This window comes from Leptopilina heterotoma, unplaced genomic scaffold, assembly GCF_015476425.1.
Source record: "Leptopilina heterotoma isolate Lh14 unplaced genomic scaffold, ASM1547642v1 Lhet_27, whole genome shotgun sequence".
Lineage (NCBI taxonomy): Eukaryota > Metazoa > Arthropoda > Insecta > Hymenoptera > Figitidae > Leptopilina > Leptopilina heterotoma.
The window spans coordinates 2596084-2617724 of NW_025110978.1; the positions used below are offsets into that span (position 1 = coordinate 2596084).

Sequence of the window (21641 nt, forward strand, 5' to 3'; positions counted from 1 at the left end):
TAATTAAATAAAATAGAAAAATATTTTCAATTACTTTCAATTAGTAAAAATTAAAAGTGAACAATTATAATTATTCACTCTGTTATGTAACTGTTTAGTAATAATTATTACTAAAATATTAAACAAAAATTCCCTTTCCAGTAGATTAGGGAAAACTAATATAAATTTAAAAAAAATTTTTTTGTTAAAAAAGTAATTTTTTATGATATTATAAAAATATCAAAAAGTAATAAAAAAAATAATTTCGCTAGAAAAGAAGTGACCTCAAAATTTGAGGGGCACATATTCGTCCCTGAACGCACCCCACTTTTAAATTGGTTCCATTTCCATGACAGCCAATAAAATATAGCGTTGAGTGCTTTAGGCCAGTCAACAAGAAGACCGGTGATCTTGTTGGAGTCAAGGAAATCGAAGCAATAGACACAATTTATTCAAAGAAAAATCCAACAACAGTTTACCAAAAAAATTATCAAACTTCATTAATCATCCTCTTATATTTCGGGTAAAATTCCAATTCACCTATAATAAAATCATCATATTTTCTCTTAGAACTGTGAATTATTTTTTCTCTAAAAATTAGTATAAATTTTCGAATACGGGGTTGTATTTTCCAACCATAAACGTAACCTTCTACTTTCTTTTTTTTTCTATTGTCTCTATTTCTCTCTAGAAGGGGAAAAGTGAAAATTTTTCTTTCGGAGCATCTTTGAAAAATTGTCGTTGTCTAATTTATTGACGTCGAAAAGAAGGAATGGCGTTTTTAAGAACAGTATCGAAGCAATGTGCCGGTAAAAAATTGGATAAATATCTCATGGCATTGCCTCCCGGTTTATTTGAGAGCGTGGCAAGGCCGTCTGTGAATATAATGCAGTTATGCGTTAAAGGATGTGCCACAAGTTCATCTACAGCTGGAGCTGAGGTAAAACCTGTTCCACGACAAATCGACCCTTTGGATCTAAGGTTTAATGATCCCGTGGCATCATTCAAGAGTAAAACAATGACTGAATTAATAAGAGCATATGTAGTTTATCAACTTTGTTCCATCGAGTACTTGGTCGAGAACAATTCCAAGGTGAGTTTCCAGGAAGGAATTATAATTATTCAAATTTCAAGTTTTCGAAGAGAGCACGAGGAGAAGTGATGCTTGATTCGAGAAATACGTCTATTTTTGGAGTAGAAAATTAAAATATGATTTAATGTCTACTCAATTAGGTAACAAAAATTTAAAATTTAGACTCGAATACTTGAAAACTAAAATAATAATTTTACGGCAAAAATAAATTTTTTGGTCGATTGAATCGAACTGAATTTGCTATTTTTTTTGGCAAATAGTTTGTTAACGTTAAAAAATTGTTAATAACTGTTAAGTGCAGTGATACAGTAGTATACTATGTACACATGGCACGTGTTAATTTTAGAACTCAATCCACACATCTTGTGGGTTATGTAAAAAATTACAGTAGACCTTTTTTTCGGAGTATTTTTCATTTGGGGAATAAAAACGAAAATCTTGTATTTTTACTTTAATTTCGAAAATCATCTTAATAATTAACAATGTCATATTTTCCGGATTATGTAAAAGAAACTACAGTCGAAAAATACTCCTAAAAAAATTCGAACTATTTTTCACTTGGCGAATAAAAATAAAAATCTTGTATTTTTACTTCAATTAAAAAAATCATTTTCTTAAAATTAACAACAATGTCATATTTTCTGGGTTATATAAAATAACCACATTCGACCTTTTTTCCAAAGTATTTTTCATTTCACAACTAAAAATGAAATCCTTAAAAAAAAAATTAGCAAAAGTCAATTTTCGACCAAAACTAAAAATTAAAACTATGTTTACTCTAATTAAAATCATCTTTATACAAAAATAACGATAAACATCCCAATTTGTGGGTAATTATGTAAAATAAAAGTTTACAGTAAATTTTCTTTTCGGAGTATTTTCATCTTGATAAAAATGAAACAATTCTTCGAAAAAGTTTTTAAAAAACTGTTTTTTAATTAAACAATCACTTTTTCAAAAATAACATCAATAAAGTTTTGTAAAGTGTATAATATCAAATATTCTCTTTGGCAATTCACCTAATTGCAGAAAAACAAGTATTAACAATTTTAATCGCAGACGAAAGGATAAATTATTGTCGGTTTGAAAGAAAAGAATTGTTTCCTCCCAACAATTAAATTAACAATAGAAATCGAAAATTAACATCTTTGACATAATGATGCTAAACGAAATTAAACATTGCAAAATTTTGCAAATTAAACCACGAAAGGAATAGTTCATTAAATTCCTAATAATTTAAAATCTTTCTGTTTATTTTCAAAATAATTTTATATAAATTTATTTATTTAATTATTTAGTTCATATTAAACGGTTTTTCAAAATTTACCCTTTATTAAAGAAAATAAAATTGAAAACTTTATTACATTTTAATTTAAAATATTTTCAATTAATTCATTAAAGTATGAATTTAATTTAATTCTATATCTATTTCAGTATTTATGTTACGTAATTATTCGTAATGCTTTATTAACATTACAGACTCTCAGATATTGTTGCTTGAAATTCAACTAATAAAGTTTCATGTATCATTTATAGAAGGTGTACATTGAGTGCTGAAATAATACGATTGATCTGTGGCTATTAAAAAACATTAAACCGTATAATTGATAGATTCGTTCTGAAATGGAAGAAAACTATTGTGATTTATCTGTTGTTTTTCCATGATGGAATTTTTACTTTAAAAACACAATTTCATATCATTTTTTCTTTTTTTACAATTTCATAAATTATTAATTAAAAAATAATTAAATTTTTTGTTAATAAAAAAAAATGCAACTCCAGGAAATATGTTAATGGTATCGGAGCACTCTGACCGAATTATTTAAAACATTAAAAATTAATTAAAAAGAAATTTGTGTAAAGTTTCAGAAAGTTAACTTTTTGAACCAAAACAATTTTGTTTATTAATAAGATACAACAATTGCTCATATCTTTTATAAAATTAAAGATAATCAAATTTTGTTTTTTGCATTTAACTCAGAAAATAATACTCTTCAAATAATTTATAAACATGTTCACAATATTTTGTTAATTTACAAAGTTATTTCTGAAAGTTTATACGAATATAAACATAATACATAATACCATTGTTATTCAATTTTATTAGTTAAAAATTCATTTATTTATTTTTCCAACTAATTTTAGATCATAATTTTTATAAAAAATAAAAAATATAAAAAAATTATGATATGAAAACTAATTTCATAGTTAGAAAAAAAAACAAATTTGTAACCCTGTTATAAACAAATAAATTTAAAATAAAAAAATTGAATAATGATGATATTTTTTTAGAATTTTCGGCCTAAAAATAAAGTTATTAAAAAAAATATACTTCGAAACTAGTAAAAATCAATTTTTCATTCGGAAATTTGTTTGTGGCTGCAAAAACATATTTTCTATAAAATTACGTATGGATTTCAAAATCTACTAATTTTTAGGAAAAATAAAAATTCAAAAAGGGGATTTTCTAAATGATTTTATTTTATGACCATTGAATTCCTCTTAAAAAATTGCTAAAAAAAGCAATTTTATGGAATATTTAAATTACTTTTCTTGATATACCTAGTTGAAAATATTGATGTACCCTACCCTAAAAAATATATATAGAAAAAATAATTTAAATTTAAATTCACATAATCAAATTCTTTACATTATCAATTAAGTAACCCAAATAAAAAATATTAGTTAAGAAAAAATGACATTTGCGATTAAAAAATTTACTTGACTTTTTTTATATCATTTTTCTTTATGAAATCCTAATTTTCAAACAGAGTTTCATTATTATCTATTTTTGACCATTTCAATAAAGAAAGAAGAAAAAAGAACAAAAACAAACTAAAAACCTACATTAAAAGAGCAACTGAATATAAAAAAACTTACATAATTTAAAATTCCTAATCAAATCCTCTTCATTGTCAAGGACCCGAAAACGAATGATTCATTGATCAAGAAGTTTTAACTCTTACGACATAGCAGATAATTTTTTCTTTTTATTGATTATTCAAATCTTACTCGTGTTCACACGCTGGATCATTGCGCCATGCTTCTCTCACAGCACTTGATTCTATTTTGATGCAATTTAATTTGTGTTTGTTTATTTGATGAAATTTAACCCGTTTTAATAATTACTTTTGAAGCAAATGTTAAACTGAATTAATTATTTTTCTAAATTAAATTCAAGTTTCATTTAATTCTATAAAATTGTAAATTTTCTACAATTTTATTTCTCTTTTGGTTTGGATTTAAATTTTACCTACTTTTTATTTTAAGTTACCTATAAATGTTACATCTCTGAAAAATAAAAAATTTGTAAAGTTATGTAACAAGTAAATTCTGATTTTATCGTGCGTAAGTTGCTTTTTACATTAATATTAGTTTCCTCAGACAGTCCCCAGACGACGATTCTTTCCATAAATATTATACTTATGACTTAAAACGTCACTCTCATTCACATGTACTAGTATTTTAAGCAAATATTTTATGCAAATCATATTTTTGTACAGTGATAATGGTCATGTAGATTTATAGTTTAAAGGAGAATTTTAAATTTTTTAATATTAGAATAAAGGGGAAAAATTTAGAAATTAAAAAGAGTATAAGTTTAAAAGAAAAGAATAAAAAAAATTATAAATTAAAAGAAAAGAATAAAAGAAATTAATAGTTTATATGGAAACAAATAAAAAAAAATCTTGATATTTTACTCTACACTTTTTTTTAAATTTAATTTCACATTTTATTTTTTACATAAAATATAAAAAATAAATTCTTTACTAACGATATTCCTTTCATTTTTATAACATTTTTTTCCTTTTTTGTGAATAAGATAGTGAATCAGCGTCAATTGTATGTAGTCGAATGAACAGTGCGTCTACACAGTGTTAATTCGTTAATTATTATATTGTTAGTCTCTGAATCTAGTTATTTCATTGGCGGTAAAGAATCACTTGCGTTTTATTTAACAACCTTCCGAGACCCGTAATCAAAATTGTATCACGTTTCACTGAGAAATTGCAAAACGTAATATGATATTTGAACTGGTAGTTTCATTTTTTTCTATAGATGTACATACATACATTCTTTTTTTAATTTAATATAATAATTATAATAAAAACTAAAAAAAATCAAAATATACAAAAATTAAATAAAATTCAAGATAATATAAATATAACAATAAAATATACTATAAATTATAAATAATTTATAGTAATTAATTATACTAAAATTGCAATTGATAATTTATTTAAAAAAATTATTTCTGATAAGTAACAATTTACTTCAACGAATTATTTATTTCAAATAATAATTTGCTTAAACAGATTATTTATATCAATTGAAAATTCATCTACGAACGATTTATGTTTTCAGTTATTAATTAAAACAACCAAATTATATTTTCAATTAATAATTCCTACCAGCAGATTATTTTTTCAATTAATTTGTACAAACAAAATATCTTTTCAATCAATAATTCGTAAACAAGCCATTTATTTACTTGAATTAATAATTTCTACAGGTTATTTAAATTAATAATTTCTTTAAATAAATTATTCTTTACTTTTTACAATTTGTGTTAATTAACCTTCGCGCTTCTAAAGATTTTTGTATACGCGGGGTAACCTCTGTGTTTTTTTTATTTATTTATTGCAAAAAAGATTTAAATCTTTCAAGACTTTTACATATATAAAGCTCTAAAATTGTCGTAAGCAAAGAATTGATAAAAATTACTTTTTACAATCAACAATTTATTTAAACAAATTATTCCTTATTTTTAATAATTTATGTTAATTTTTTTAATTTAAACAAATTATTTGCTTTGATGAATAATTTAGAAAAATTTCTGTTTACAATTAACAGTTTATTTAAACAAATTATTTCTTATTTTTAATAATTTGTGTTAATTAATTAAATTTAAACAAATTATTTACTTTGATTAATAATTTTGTAAAATCTACTGTTTACAATCAACAATTTATTTACTTTGAATAATAATTTGGTAAAAATTAGTTTTTTCAATCAATAATTTATTTAAACAAATTATTCATTTGAAAATATGGTAAAAATTACTTTTTTCAATTAACAATTCATTGAAGCAAATTATTCTTTACCATTAAAATAGTAATTCGCGCGTTAAAGCGCGCGGCTAACTTTTTCGGATAAAATTAGCAATTTTAAAAATAATAGAATTTAAAAATTTTTAATTCAAATTTTTGTTGAAAACACTAAAAAAGTCCAATTTTGGAAAAATGACAAATAATTGCAGAAATTCAATTATTTTCAAGAGTGATAAAATTCTTCTCATAAAATTCAATTATCTTTCAAATTTAAAAAAAAAATTCTCGTCAAAATCCCAATTATCTTTATAAATAACAAAATTCTTCCCCAAATTTCAATTATTTTCAAATCAATTTCAAATTCCCAAAAATAGTAAGCAAACATTTAATTATTTTCATAAATAATAAAAATTTCTCAAGAATTTAATTATTTACTAATTTTTTATAAATTCTTTCGCAATAATTCAATTATTTTTATAAATAATAAACATTTTTTTAAGGAATTCAATTATTTTCATAAAAAATAATGAAAAATTGTAGAAAATAACAATTGATTTGAAATGATGAAAATAATTTTGAAAAAGTTACTGTAATAATATTCTTATAATATAAAACAATGATTTTATCACTCGGTCATCTTTAATTATTATAAAACATGAAGAAATCGATCACTCCGAGTCTCCGACTCGGAGCAATCGCTATCTTCATGTTTTATAAAAATATTCTTATAAGTTATTGAATTTGAAAAATTTTGAAATTCTTAATTCCTATAAAAAATAATATTGATTAAATATTTATTTAAAAAGAAGTAATTGATGTTTTCGAATAATTTTACAATTAACCCCTTAACTGTTTGAGGAAAATACAACATGATTGTCCCAAAATGCCCAGCGGAATCTGATACTTTTTCAAATAGTATAATATATTTAAATTATAACTAATTATTCAATTATTTTCTAAAATATCATTAATGACCCTTATAATTTCTTATAATATGACGCTAGTATTGATATAAAGAAAAATATCTATCAATTTATATACAAATTATATTTATTTTGAGTGATAGTGATCACGACCCACGGGTGGGTCGGAAACAGTTATGGCCATACTTTTTCACGACCCACCCGTGGGTCGGAAACAGGCAACGGGTTAAAGAAATTCATAAATAAATGTAACAGAACATTTTTTTCAATAAAATTTTTACCTTTATTTTCAAAAAATTTTCAATTTCATTTTCAATTAAAATTTGCAATTGACAAATAGAATCGAATATAATTTAAATTATTAATTTTATTTTCATTTTCACTATTATGATTATTATGTATATTATTAATCTTATTGCAGTTATTATTTTATCGTTTTAGATGAAAGTTACGTAAAGTGAAGCATTACAGTCTCGTGAAATTTGACGGTAGTAAATTTTTGTACCCTCAGCACCTGTTGTTAAATATCTGGCGCGTGTAACTGTTTACATTTTATATTATACGACGATATCGCAAACTCGCCTCAGTTGATTTTCCACTTTCGGTTATCTTCTTCTTTTCTCAACACAACGTCTAAGCTGAGACGTTAACATTATTTATATTTAGAGAGTCATGGCTGTAAATCACAATTGTGAATGGCTGTCATGATATTCATAGGCTTCAAAACGAACATACTTGAAAGCTACTTAAATTCCACTTGATCTTGAACTTACTACTTTTACCTCGACCTGAGACAAATCAAATTATTATTAAATCGATTCACCACGTCTCCATCTTATTTATAAACATTCTTATCCAATTTAACGAAAAAGAAAATTATTTCTATCTCACAATATTATATTGTATTAATTATTTTTTGTATTTGTTTTATTTTTTACATTTACTGCAAAATAATTTCTTGATTCAAATAAACGATTAGTTGTCTTCTATCAAATAAATATTTATTTCTGTCAAAAATTTTTGCTTTAAGTCAATTAAATGGAATTTGTATGAAATAATTTTTTATTTTAGTCAATTAAATTGTATTTTTTCAATTACTTAAATTATTGTTTGAAGTACAATTTAATTGATATAGAGAAAAATTATTTGGTTCAAATAAATATTTATTTAATAATAGGTCAGCAATCGTTTATTTGAATCATATAAAATGTTTTTTCAGTGTTATATATTTTTATTTAATTTAATTTAATTTAAGTTGAATTTTCTTTAAATAATTGAATTAATAATTTTCACTTTTATCAATTTAAATAATATCTTTATGTTTATTTAAATAAAACAAAATTTTGTAATTGTAAATCATTTTTCAAAAGAGTCTTCAACGACTAAAATTTTGTAATGACTCACAAAAGTTTGAAAGCTACAAATAAAATTTTGTTGTTATTTAAAGAAAAATAAAATTTATGAATCATGTCAAATAAGAATCGTTTGAAAAACTTGACAATTGGAATTTTTTTTTAAATACAAATTTTATACAACACGCTAGAGTAGTTTTATTTAATTTTTGTCAACTGTTTCTTGAAAATGTTTGAACAATTTGCCAAAAAAGCAGACGAACGTTTAAATTTAAAGTTAATGCGCCGCACGTCACAGTATAAGATGATTTTATCTCGGTTTATATTTAACAGAGATCTTGAAATTTAACTTATTTTGTCCAAAGAAATTAGACAAAAAGATTTATCAACATTATTTCCTTTTTTTATGTCCCTAAAGTTACGAATGTACAAATAAATTTATATTTTTTTGACATTTTATTTATTTCATTTTTATTTTAATTTTTTCATTTTCAACTTTATTACATAAAATATTGTTTTTGTAATTTTTATAATTAAAAAATTAAATTTTTAACTAAATAAAAAATTATTCAAAAATTTATTTCAATTACAATAATTTCATTTCTTTAGTAATTTTTTAAAATATTAGAAAAGAAAAAATATTTGATTCATTTGAATGTTTCAAAACTTTAATAAGGAAACTTTTTTTGAAACGAAAATTTATTTTTCCGATAAAAAAAAATTTTTATCGAAATTATGATAAATACACAGACTTACATAATTATTTAGGAAATGTAAATTAAAAATTAAAAAAGCGAAAATTCACTAATTAAAATGTATCAGTTGTGATTTTTAAAAAATGCAGATTCTTGATTCTACGTTTCTAATTTTTATTTCGCCATGACAATTTTAATTATTATTTTAAATAAAACAGATAATTAATATTATCATGTTAACTGATATTTCACATTATTGTTAAATAATAACTAATATTTATGTCTCTAAAGTTCTGAACATTCAAATGAATGAAATTTATTTATTTCTTTTTCAAATTTTATTGCAAAAATATTGTGTCAAATATTAAAAAAAGAAATTATCTAATTGTTTTATTTTGGTTTTGCTTTTTTGAAAATATTTACATTCCAAAAAATCTTGTTTATTTCAACCTTCAGAACCTGTGGATCACAAATATTTTAGTTAAATATAATAATTAATATTATAATAAAATAGTAATCAGTTATTTAATTACATATAATAATTAATTTTTTAGTTAAATAATAATTAATTATTTGATGACCCACTAATTAATATTTTACTTAATAATTATTGAAATTTTCGTAGTTAATAACTTTCTTTTTTTTATAAATAATTTTAGTAATTAATTTTTAATTATTAATAAAATCAATCATTTATAATCCAGAATATTTTTTGTTTCTTTTATTTCAATAATAAATTTTATTCACAATAATTTTTAAAGAAATTAATTACGTAAATAATTACTATTTTAATTAAATAGTAATTTAAATTAAATTAATGTTTAGGTAGTTTTCATTAAAGAAAGGGAATTAATTTTACTGCAGTTTTTAAATTTTCTCTTGACATTTTTTTTTGCCAAGTTTTCAGAGAAGTTATTTATTCATTGTCAACTTGTGCTTGAGCTATTTTTGCAAAATTGTGGTCGGTTATTTATGTTGCCAGTTAACAATGCGTCAGTTGCAATGTAGAAAATATGCGTAACTTCAATTATCTTATCATTACATTATTACGATCTCAAATTTTATGAGTCGTAAAAACAATTTCATTCACACATGTTTCTTTGACAATAATTTCCTCATTCAGAGGTATTCACTTCTCATCTTGATTCACACTTTAAAAATTACCTAAAAGAACAAAATAAAGAAATAAAAAAATAAAATGAATAAGGAATAATGATTTGCTTCTTAAGTAGTTTTTTTCGGAGCGAGACATAAATAGTGAAAACTAAAATTCCCTAATATGAAAGTTCCAAATTTCACGAATTAAAAAACAAAAATTAATTAAATTTCCTTTCAGATTATGAAACTGGTGAATAGAGCGATAGGCGACAGACTCTTCTCCCTGATAATGAAATGCACTTTTTACGGTCATTTTGTCGCTGGTGAGGACGAAGTAAAAATCAGACCTGTTATTGAAAGACTACGACAATTTGGCGTGAAACCGATATTGGATTATTCCGTTGAGGAAGATATTTCACAAGAAGAAGCCGAGAGAAGGGAACTTCAGTAAGTTGAATTTATTTTCAAATTATAATTTTCCTTTCAATTCCTATAATTTCAAATAAAATTAACATTTTTTTTTCTTTTTTAAATCCCAGAGCCTCAGTCTCTGAAGCCGGAGACCAACAGCAGGAGGGTGCATTAAAGAAATATCACGTGGAGAAATCATTCGCGGATCGACGATATAAAGTTTCATCGGCAAGGACCTATTTCTATTTGAATGAAGCCTCCTGCGAACGAAACATGGACGTCTTCATTAATAGTTTAGAAGCCATTGCAAGTGAGTTTTTTTATTTTCTCATTTCAGTGATTGAAAATGAAAAAAAAAAAGAATTCTCAACCTTATAAGTTCTATACTGTATAGTAAATGCTCCATAAAAGAGTAAACAAAATTTTCATTTTTCAATGAATTTACTTTCTTTCAAACTAATTTTCTGAGTTTAATTGAATTACTTGCTTGGATGCTTGCAATTAAAATTGTTGCCAAAGACAATTTTCTGACAACGATCGGAATAATAAATTTCCTCATACTTTGCCAATAAATAATATGCTGCAATTGCTGCAGAAAAGAATATATCACACTTACTAATTAAATTAAAAATATTAAAATTTTACTTTTAAAATTTTATCGAGACTTAATTTGAAATATAATTTTTTTAAGATGTCTCCATGGGTACCGGTATCGCTGCTGTTAAATTAACCGCTCTTGGTCGACCTCAACTCTTGGTATGTATATTTTATAGATTCTATAAAATTTAAATTTTATTAAATTTAAATTTATTTGAATTAGTTAAAATTAACGATTTTTATTTTATTTTAATTCTGAAGGGAATAAAATAAAAATTCTAAAAATTGTCAACTGACATGAGGTTGACTATGAGGTCCTGTGATTTAAAAAAATTTTTTATTTATTCACTTGAAATTTCACTTTTAAAAAAAGCATCTTCTTTAATTCTATGAGGTAGAAAAGAATTTTTTTCTTATTTACTTGAAATTTTTAAAAAATAATTTTATTTTCTGTAGAAAAACAAATTTTTATAAACAGGGTGGAGAACAAAAGTTGGAAATAGAATTCAAGGCTTTTTCTTGGTTAAAAAAAATTTCAAGGTTTTAAATAAACTTAAAATAAAAGTAGTGGAAAATAAAATTTAAAAATAAATTTATGAGAGTTAAATAAAGTTATGTAAGAAAATTAAAATACTATAAAAATTACGCTCCTTAAAGGTTGAAAAAAATAATGGTTTTGGAAACCTCTTAGAACTAGAGCAATTTTAATGATGATTTTTATTTTAAAAAATCAGGTAAATAAGAAAATTTTCTTCACGTCATAGAACTAGGGTAGTTGCCAAATTTTTTTTTATGAACTTTGTATTTCTACTTCTATATTCTTATTCGTTTACCAAGTTGAAGTCCACAAAATTGATCAATGAAAAAAAAGTTTCAATAAGTGAATATTTTTAATTGTAAAATTATTCCTAAGCATCAAGAGATTTTTTAAAATAAAAGTTGAATCATTATTTTTATTTTTCCATAAAAATCAAATTTTTAAAAAATTCCAATTTTCAAACCTTTTGAAATTGAATAATCCATAAGAATTGCTACTGTAATTTTTCCAAAATTATTTTCAGGATTTAAAATTTTTTAAATTCCCCGACATTTTCCTGACAATTATTGTCTTTCATTTGAATGTTTGAAACTTTCAGAACACATAATTAAAAAAAATAGATTAACAAATTATCATTTTATTAAAATTATTAATTATTAAATTTTTTTTAAAGCTTCAATTGTCTGAAGTAATTATGCGAGCCCGACAGTACATGAACGATGTGGTTGGCGGTGAAGGTGCCGTTTTGGATCATCACGCGAAACCTGATGATTTTAAAAAGAAATTCGAAGATGCACACATTCAGGACGCTGTACCAGTGAAGAAATTCCTCGATAAAATCCAATCAGATAAAGAAGGGTGAGTAAAATAATTAATCCCATTATATTTATACTAAACTACATATCAAATACTTTGTCTCTCAAAAAAAAATTTTATTTCGCCAAATATTCGTGTTTGTTTTTAACTCTATTTTCTCTTCTATCTATACTAAAAATTACATCACACATTTCTCCTCACTTGTTTTATAATTTTCTTAAAAATTAACAAAACAATATTTAATCTTATTGTGAAAATTTTACCATTTCCCTATCTCAATCGAAGAAACATTTGTAGAAACAGAAAAAAAAGAATTCACATCCTAGAATTTTCCTAATACAAAGTCTGTTTTTTCTTTATTTCATGAAAATGGTTCTCTTGGACAAGCAGAAAGTAAGAATAACATTTAAGCACTTTTCCAGTACAATTTTTTTTATCAACGTTTTATAATTTTTCTTTTTTAGTTGCAATATTTATACTTATATATAAAAAAAGAAGTGAATATGCGACTTAACTTCTATATTTGACAGTCAAAAAAATGTTAGGTAAATTCATAAATTGAATAATAAAAATATTAACTAGAGTAGAATTTTAGACTGAAAGAAGTTCTGTTCATAAATTTAACATTTTTGATGAAGTGGTGAACAGTAGTAGCTTTTTTTCCAATTAAAACGGCTTTTAAAGAGAGTTTTAAATTTTGCTTCAGTGTCAATTTTTTACATTCATTCTTTTATAAAAAAAATTAAATTTATTTCACCGAAACTAATAATATTCACAAAAAAGGAACAAACAAAAACGTTTTTCAAATTTGTCTGTGTTCTTTTATTATTTTGCTTTGTGTGAAGTGGAATCTTTGCTGTTATTAAAATAAGTTGGGTATGTTTTTTCTTTCTAAATGAATAAAAATAATTCAATCATTTCATTCTTTTTATTCATTCTTCAAGATATTATTTTAATGTCAACATATTTAAATTTAAGTAAAACAAATTTATTTTGCTTTGAGTTGAAATTTCCTTTTTTCTATTTTAAATCGAGAGAAACTAATAATTTGTAGGCTACTAATTAATAATAATTTTCAATTGTAAAATTAATTCAATTGATTATTTTTCAAATAGTGTCATTCACTTGTTCCCCTGGAGTGGAATCCTAGACGAAAATTACGAGCTGAGTGAAACTTTCCAAGTTCCGGATATTAAGACTGGAAAAATGGTGAAACTCATGTCCCAGCTGACATCCAAAGAAGAAGAAATGTTTAGAAATATGATTAGAAGATTTAATAGTCTTGTCTCGGTAATGTTTCAAATTATTTACTTTTTCTATCAATGTCAGGGATCACAGAGGTTTTTTCATATAATGCAGAGGGAGAAAAAGTTTATTTGATACAAATAATCGATAAATTTTTTAATATTAATTAATTATTTTTGAGTCTAAAATTTTGTATTTAAATCAAATTAATTTGTATTTCAACCAATTATTTTAGCTTTAGAATCAATAATTTTAGTATTAGAATCAATAATTTTTGCATTTGTAGCAAGTACCATTTAATTGACTTAAATACAAAATATTTGATACAAATAAATATTTATTTAGTATAATAATCAAGTAAACGTTTATTGTAATTAAATACTTTTTTCATTTTCATGTAATATTATAGTTAAAAAAGTAAATTTTAGTAAAATTCACATCGGAAATAGTAAAATTTTCTCCAAAAATAAAAAAATTTACTCTGGAAATAATTTCCAATAACAAATTCAGGGTTGTTACGAAATTTTGATTTTCTTTCTCTCTAATTTTTTCCTGATTTCTAGACAGAAGTATAAATTACTTTCACAATAAAAAAAAATCATTATACTTCTGTTTAAAAATCAGGAAAAAGACAGAAAATAAAATCGAATTTAATAATTACATTAACACATGTTAGTTACATTTGATTCTGACTCTTTATACAAAATTCAATTATTTGCCAATTATTAAAGTAAAATTCTTTGAAAATTTGATTTTTTTAAATTTTCTAATGAAATTATTTATCAAATTTAATTACTTTCAACTTAATTTCACAAAATTTCCATTAATTTGATTATTATTTAATACACCTTTCTTTAAATTCAATTATCTTCAAAAAATTGAATTAAAATTTCTCAAAAAACTGATATTTTCAGAAATTTAAATAAATTTAATTAAAACATAAATAATTTTTCAAGTAATTATTATTTTATTAATAATAATTTATTAATAATTTCGAATTTTGAATTTATTTATTATTTAAAGCTCGAGTAACGTATTTTGATCGAAACGCATCAATTTAAAAAATTCCCCTCCATTTTGGGTCCGCCATATTGAATTTTTCAAATCCAATATCAGATTCTGAATTAGTGATCCTGTGAACCGGTTAAAAAAAGGAAAAAGGACTAACTGTGATCCCTGCAATAAAAAATTTCACCAAATATTCAATTTCTAATGAAATTTTTCTTCTCCTTTTTGTTTACAGATAGCTGACAAGTTAAACGTTAGAATAATGATTGACGCTGAGCAGACGTACTTTCAGCCGGCAATATCAAGGTTAACATTGGAGATGATGCGCAAGTACAATACAAAGAAGGTAATTAATCTTATTGTGTGAATAGTGCCATGAAATATGTATTATTACAGAGGATAAAATGAATGAGCTCTCAAATTCAATGTGTGGTCTACCTCCCTCCTAGGCTGTGGTGTTCAACACATATCAAACATACCTTAAGGATGCCTACAATGAAGTGAAAACCGATCTAGAGCAGGCAGAACGTCAAAATTTCTACTTTGGCGCTAAAATTGTTCGCGGTGCTTACATTGAACAGGTTTGTACATTTTTCTTTCTTTCAGATTAAAAAAAAGCAAAAAAAGACACAAGGTCACAGTGGATTGGAGACAAAAGAAAAATTGGTGGTATTAAAAATATGTTTTGTTTTAAATTTAATGTCGAAATTTTTAAAGAGAGAAAAAGGGTATTGTGGAAAATATTTACCACAAGGTTATAGTGTTGAAAATACTAATTCTTTAGTAAACTAGGAATGTGGTTTTTAATTTTCTTTCTAAGGAACGAGCAAGAGCTGCAGCAATGGGTTATTCTGACCCAACAAATCCCACTTTTGAGGCCACTACGGAATGTTATCACAAGACCCTGATGGAATGCTTGCGAAGAATGAAGCAGTACAAAGACAAGGGAGAGGATCCGAAAAAAATCGGTATCATGGTTGCATCGCACAATGAGAATACTGTGCGTTTCGCAATTGAAAAGTACGTCCTTTTTATTTTCTTTCTACATTTTTTTTTCTGTAAAAACGATTCCTGGTTCATTCTACCAGGTCTTCTCTCACAATTTGAATCAATTAAAAATCATAGTTTTAACTGACAATCAGTGACTGAATTTTTGCTTCTAAATTAATTAAAAATGACTGATTTTCAGTAAAAAGAACTGAAAAATTAGTTAAACTTGACTAATTGAACCATTTAACAAAAATCTACTGAAACATCAGTTATTTCTAACTGACAATCACTTATTTTTAACTAAATGATTAGTAGAAATATTAAAAGTTGGATAAGTAACTGACTTTTTGCTTCAAAATTTTTTATTTTTAACTGATTCTTATTTAAAGAGTCGGGCCGACTACTGTAAGGCTCAAAAAACCTTTAAAAATTTAATTATTTCTAAAAATTACAACTATCTTTCCAAAATTTAATTATTTTCTAGAATTTTTAACTGAAATTCTATAAATAAATCATTTTTAATAATTTTTCTAAAATTCTTCAAGAATTCAGTAATTTAACTACAAAACTTCAATTTTGGTTTTTTTTTAAAGTTATTAGGGTGAATTATTAAAAATATGTAATCAATAATATTAAAAATATTTTATTTTTACAAAATTATAATAAAAAAATTCTTAAAATTAGTTTTTTTAAAATACTTTACAATAATTTTTGTAAGATAATAATTATTAAATTATATACAATTGAAAAGTTCCCCAATAACTGAAATTCAGAAAAAAATTATTGAAAATAATTGACTTTTTCAAATAAATTTTGAAAAATATTTTAAAATAATCAATTTTTTGAAAAGTTTTAATTAAAAATATGAAAATATGATTTCTTGAAAATTTTAAGACGACTAAAAAAGTTGATTTTTTAAAAATATTAATTTACGTTTTTTAAAGATATGTAATTGAATTTTATAAAATTATAATTAATTTATTTAAAAAAATATTTAAATCTAATTTTCTTTAATTTCCATTTTAAAATTTTTATTTAAAGACTTTTCATTAAAATTTTTATAAATTCAATTGCTTTCGAACTTTGCAATAAAAATTTGTCAAAATTTGAATCAAAAAAATTTTAATGTATACTTAAAAAATTAAGTTCATACATATATATTCAATAACATTTTACAAAATTTCAATTATTTAGAAACTTTTTAATTATATATTTAAGAACTTTAATTGTCTTAAAAATATTATTAAAAAATCAGGAAAAAATCATTATTAGATGTCATTACATTTAATTGCGTCAATAGTTTCCAAACTGTTGCAAGACAACAAAATTCAAAATTTTCTTATGAATTCTAAAAATTTAATTATTACCAGTAATTTTGATAAAATTCTCTGACTTTTTCATGATTTTTTAACAATTTTTTCAAGATAATTAAAGTTTCAATTGATTTAATTATTGTATTAAAGTTTTATATATTTTTTTTATATATTATTTTATATATTAAAATGCTTAGATTATATAAATATTTATTTTTATTGGATGAGTAGAATTTCGTTTTTATGACTCTTGCCATTGATAAATTTTTGATGAGTGTAATATTGAGGATTATTTACCATTGTTGAAAATATCTTAGGAATATTATTTTATGTATGTTTTTCTTTTATGTATATAATGTATTCTTAAATTTTTTGCTGAATATTTTATTTTAATTATTGTTCTTGTGACTTGCCTGGGACAAAATAAAGAATTTATGAATTATGAATGAATAATCTGACAATATTTTAACATTACAAAATATATTAAATTGAATTTATTAAAAGTAATTTAATTCTTAAAGAACTATGTATAATAAAACTATTACTTATAAATTATTTAACCAATAATTTGACTCACAAATTTCAAAAGGTTTTAAATTAAAATTTTTAAAAATTTTAGAAAATTTAAATTTTAAATATAATTATGTTTGATATTATTTAATAATTTTATAAATAAATTGACTTGAAAATTTTCGAATAATAAAAATTATGTAAAATTCAATTGTTAATAATTGGATTTTAGAATTAGTTTATGTATACTTTCCTTTTTTCTTTGAATAATTGAATTATCAAAGAACTTTTTTAAAAATTATTAAAAATAATTGATTTAAAGAAGAATTTTAGTTCAAAACCCTCGGAATTAATTGAATTGACACAACAAAAACAATTTTGGAAATATTGCAGCAGCAATGCAAAAATTTGAATTTAAAATTTGAAAATCTTAAATCTAATGAAGAAATAATATTGATGATTAAATATTTATAAAAAAAAAAAATTGTTGATATTTTCAAAGAATATTTCAATTAAAGATATTCACAAATAAATATATTAGAAACATTTTTTTTTGTTTATCTAATCATTTTTAGATTCATGAAAAAAGTCAAAATTTTGTCGGGAAATGAAGGAAAAGCAAAAATAAATTTTCGTGGCAATTTTTTGCTTCTTAGGTAACTTTCTTCGGAGCGCATTACAAATATGCTTCCATTTATTTTTTAATATTTTTTTGTGAAAATCATTAGACCAGTGGATTATTCATAAACAAATTTAAATAAACAAAAAACTGTTTACAAAAAGTAAAAAAAAATTTAGTAAAAACCTAAAAGTACAAAAAAGACTAAAAAGTTGTTTTATTTCAGAATGAAAGAAATCGGAATATCGCCCGAAGATAAAGTCATTTGTTTCGGTCAATTATTAGGCATGTGTGATTACATTACATTCCCTCTCGGTGAGTATTTTTCATAAATTTATTTTTGAAAAATTTTATTTATTTTAATTTTATATATTTATTTACATATAAAATAAAATTTGTTTCAGGACAATCGGGATACTCGGCTTATAAATACATTCCGTATGGTCCGGTGAAAGAAGTATTACCATATTTGTCTCGCAGGGCACAGGAAAATCGAGGCGTTCTTAAGAAGATAAAAAAGGAAAAGGCACTTTTATTAAACGAAATTTTTAGGCGCATTGTCCGTGGACAAATATTTTACAAACCCAAAGGCAATTATACTCCCGTTTGAACAATTACCGCTTTTATCCGGCGCGAGTCGAGAATTAAAGTTTTTAAAAGTAGCAATTGCAGTTTAACGAATCTCAAAATGATCATAATATAAAAAAAGTCGACGAATTGAATGAAAAAAAAATTTAACGCATTCATCACAAAATTGATGGAATTCCGAATAAAAGACAAATATACGATGAGAAAAATAAAAGCTCTGTGAGCTATTAAAATAAGTAAAATCGCTTCGAAGCGATTAAATTAAACGTTAAAAAAACTTGCGTGACAGTAAGAAGAAGATCAGCAGGATCTGATAGAATTTTTTTTTAAATAGTGAATTGGATTTTAACTCATGAGTAAAGACGTTTATAATTTCGCATCATTATTGCTTTCCCTGGCGAATTTATTTTGATACGAAAATATCTAAAAACGAAAGAAAAAAAGGAAAAAAAAAAGTTTCTGAAGTAATGAAATATTTCATGAACTTTTTTCTATATTTAGTGTCCTACGTCTGTAATAGTTGAATTGATTGTTTTAAATCAGTTACTCAAAATATGCCAATGGAAATTTTTCGTAGAAATGTTTTTTTTGCAATTTTATTTATTTTAGACTCGCATTTTCCGTTTAGAATTTAGGATTAGTGATTTTTATGTTTTAATGTTGATTTATTACGTCGAGCTCTTTTTAATTTTCAATTTTATAAAACTGCAATTATTAAGTTTGACATTCATCTTGTAGACGACAATATTATTAACGTTTTAATTTGTTCTTTTTTTTGTAAACAATTTTGTAAGAAAGAAACGGAAAGTAAAACGAGATGGAGAGAGAGAGAGAAAGAGAGATTAAAATATAGAAAATATCTTTTAGAAAAATAAACGAAAAAAAAACTTTATGATCTCAATTCAGAATTAAACGAATTAATGTTAAATGTCGAAAATTTACACAATTTGAAAAAATTTTATTAATAAAATGTTAAAATGAATTAAAAATTTTCTTGGATTTTTTTTCTTTAGAAAAATTAAGACAATTTTAACGAATAGTCCGACTGACAATCGGAACAAAAGTTAATCCATTATTTTGAATTTTAAATAAAGAAAACCAATCGAATTTGAATTAATTTTGATGGAAGCGAAAAGAATTTCATTTTCAACATTTTAAATAATTTAAATTTGCATTTTTTCTGTTACTTTTTCAATTTTCTGTCAATAAAAAACGATTAATTTAACAAAAATTTCTCATTGGCAAAAATATTGTAATTTTTATTTAAACAAAACTTTTAATTGGCTGAAATATTTAAAAATTAAAATCTTTATCCTTCCATCAAAACGAATTTAAAATTTTATATTTTTCTTTCAAAATACGAAATTATGACACTAATTTTTGTTTTTACTGTCCGTCATATTTTTCATTCAATCAACAAAAATAGGGAATTTTCGAAATCTAATTATTTTTTTGCTACAAAATCGTTTCTTTTTTTAAATGTCATAGTATCTTCTGGTCAGGGTATTAAATCAGAATTGATTGTTGTAAATTAGTCGAATTTTATTTTTTCGCTAAAAATCGACAAAAATGATATTATCGTTCGTCCTTTAAATATAATTATTATATGGTCCCTATGTTCAAGTATTAAGTTTAGCGTATGCATTCAAGTACAAAACTACTTTAGTAAGCTTTTACAATGTTTTTTGATGCTACTTCGTTTTACTATTCATGTCATTTTGCTTTTCAACTTTTCATCAATTATAATTATTTCAAAAGGAATTTTTAATTAATTAATTAATTTATAACTAAATAAATTTATTAATTTTCAAATAAAATACATAAATACAAATACTTCTGATTTTTTTTCAAACTCAAATTGACAAACTCAAAAAAATATCTCAACAAATTGTAATCCTTGAAACTTTTATTAAACTTTTGCAATTTTTTCAAATTTCAAAAAATTATAAGATGCAAAAAAAAAATTAAAATTATTTCATAAATTAAAAAATTTCACATTGTCACTAAAAATCAGAAGTAATTTTATTTCTAAAAATTCGTGATAATCGAAGGAAAGTATAAAAAAAATATTTTACAAGGTAAAAAAATTTCTAAAAGACTAAAAACTTTATAAAAAGCAAAATGATACGAGAATCTTAATTGATCTCTTTAATATAAAAAACATATACATACTTCATCATCAACTGTGATTTGCGATTTAATTTTACTATTATAATATTATCCTATACATGAAATCGACGTTTATTATTGATTATTATTATTATTATTTTATATTCATCTGCTATTATAATTAATTTTCAATTTTTACAAATTGTGTGAACTGTCAAACCTTGGAAATACTATAGAAAATTTTTTTGGAAAATAAAGGGGCATTGTTAAAGTTAAAAAAAAATTGTAGCCAAATATTTTCACGAACATAAAAATTATCAGTCTATAAATATCAGTTTATTTATAACAGTCTATAAATAATAAAATGTGGGAGTATAACGATTATTTCAAAATAGAAGACTATTTTCATGAAAATTTATTAGACAAAAATTAATTTCGTTAATATTTATTTAATGATGAACAAATATTTATCATCCAGATAAAAATTCGGTTCGTACTTCTTAATTTTTCTACTCAAACTAGACAAAAATAGACGTTTAGTATCTTTGATAAACGTGATATTGACAATAATATTATTATTTAGATAGATAATGTTAATTATGAGAATTAAGAACAACATTTATTATCATCAGTAATATAAAAAATACTGATTGAAAATTATTAATAATTATAAGAAAAAATAAACCTTGTTATGCAAATTTTTTTT

The 21641-nt window shown here is 23.0% G+C and overlaps 1 protein-coding gene across 1 annotated transcript; it reads left to right on the plus strand.

Moving 5' to 3' along the window:
• Positions 1 to 341: 341 nt before the first annotated feature.
• On the plus strand, positions 342 to 19668 carry LOC122503704 (proline dehydrogenase 1, mitochondrial). The gene is made up of 12 exons (XM_043614352.1): positions 342 to 502; positions 671 to 1072; positions 10430 to 10638; positions 10731 to 10912; positions 11294 to 11358; positions 12411 to 12595; positions 13669 to 13843; positions 15042 to 15152; positions 15256 to 15387; positions 15627 to 15826; positions 18465 to 18553; positions 18643 to 19668. Exons 2-12 carry the CDS (start codon positions 752 to 754, stop codon positions 18846 to 18848), a joined length of 1875 nt encoding a protein of 624 aa, XP_043470287.1. The 5' UTR covers positions 342 to 502; positions 671 to 751; the 3' UTR covers positions 18849 to 19668.
• The last annotated feature ends 1973 nt before the right edge of the window (positions 19669 to 21641 follow it).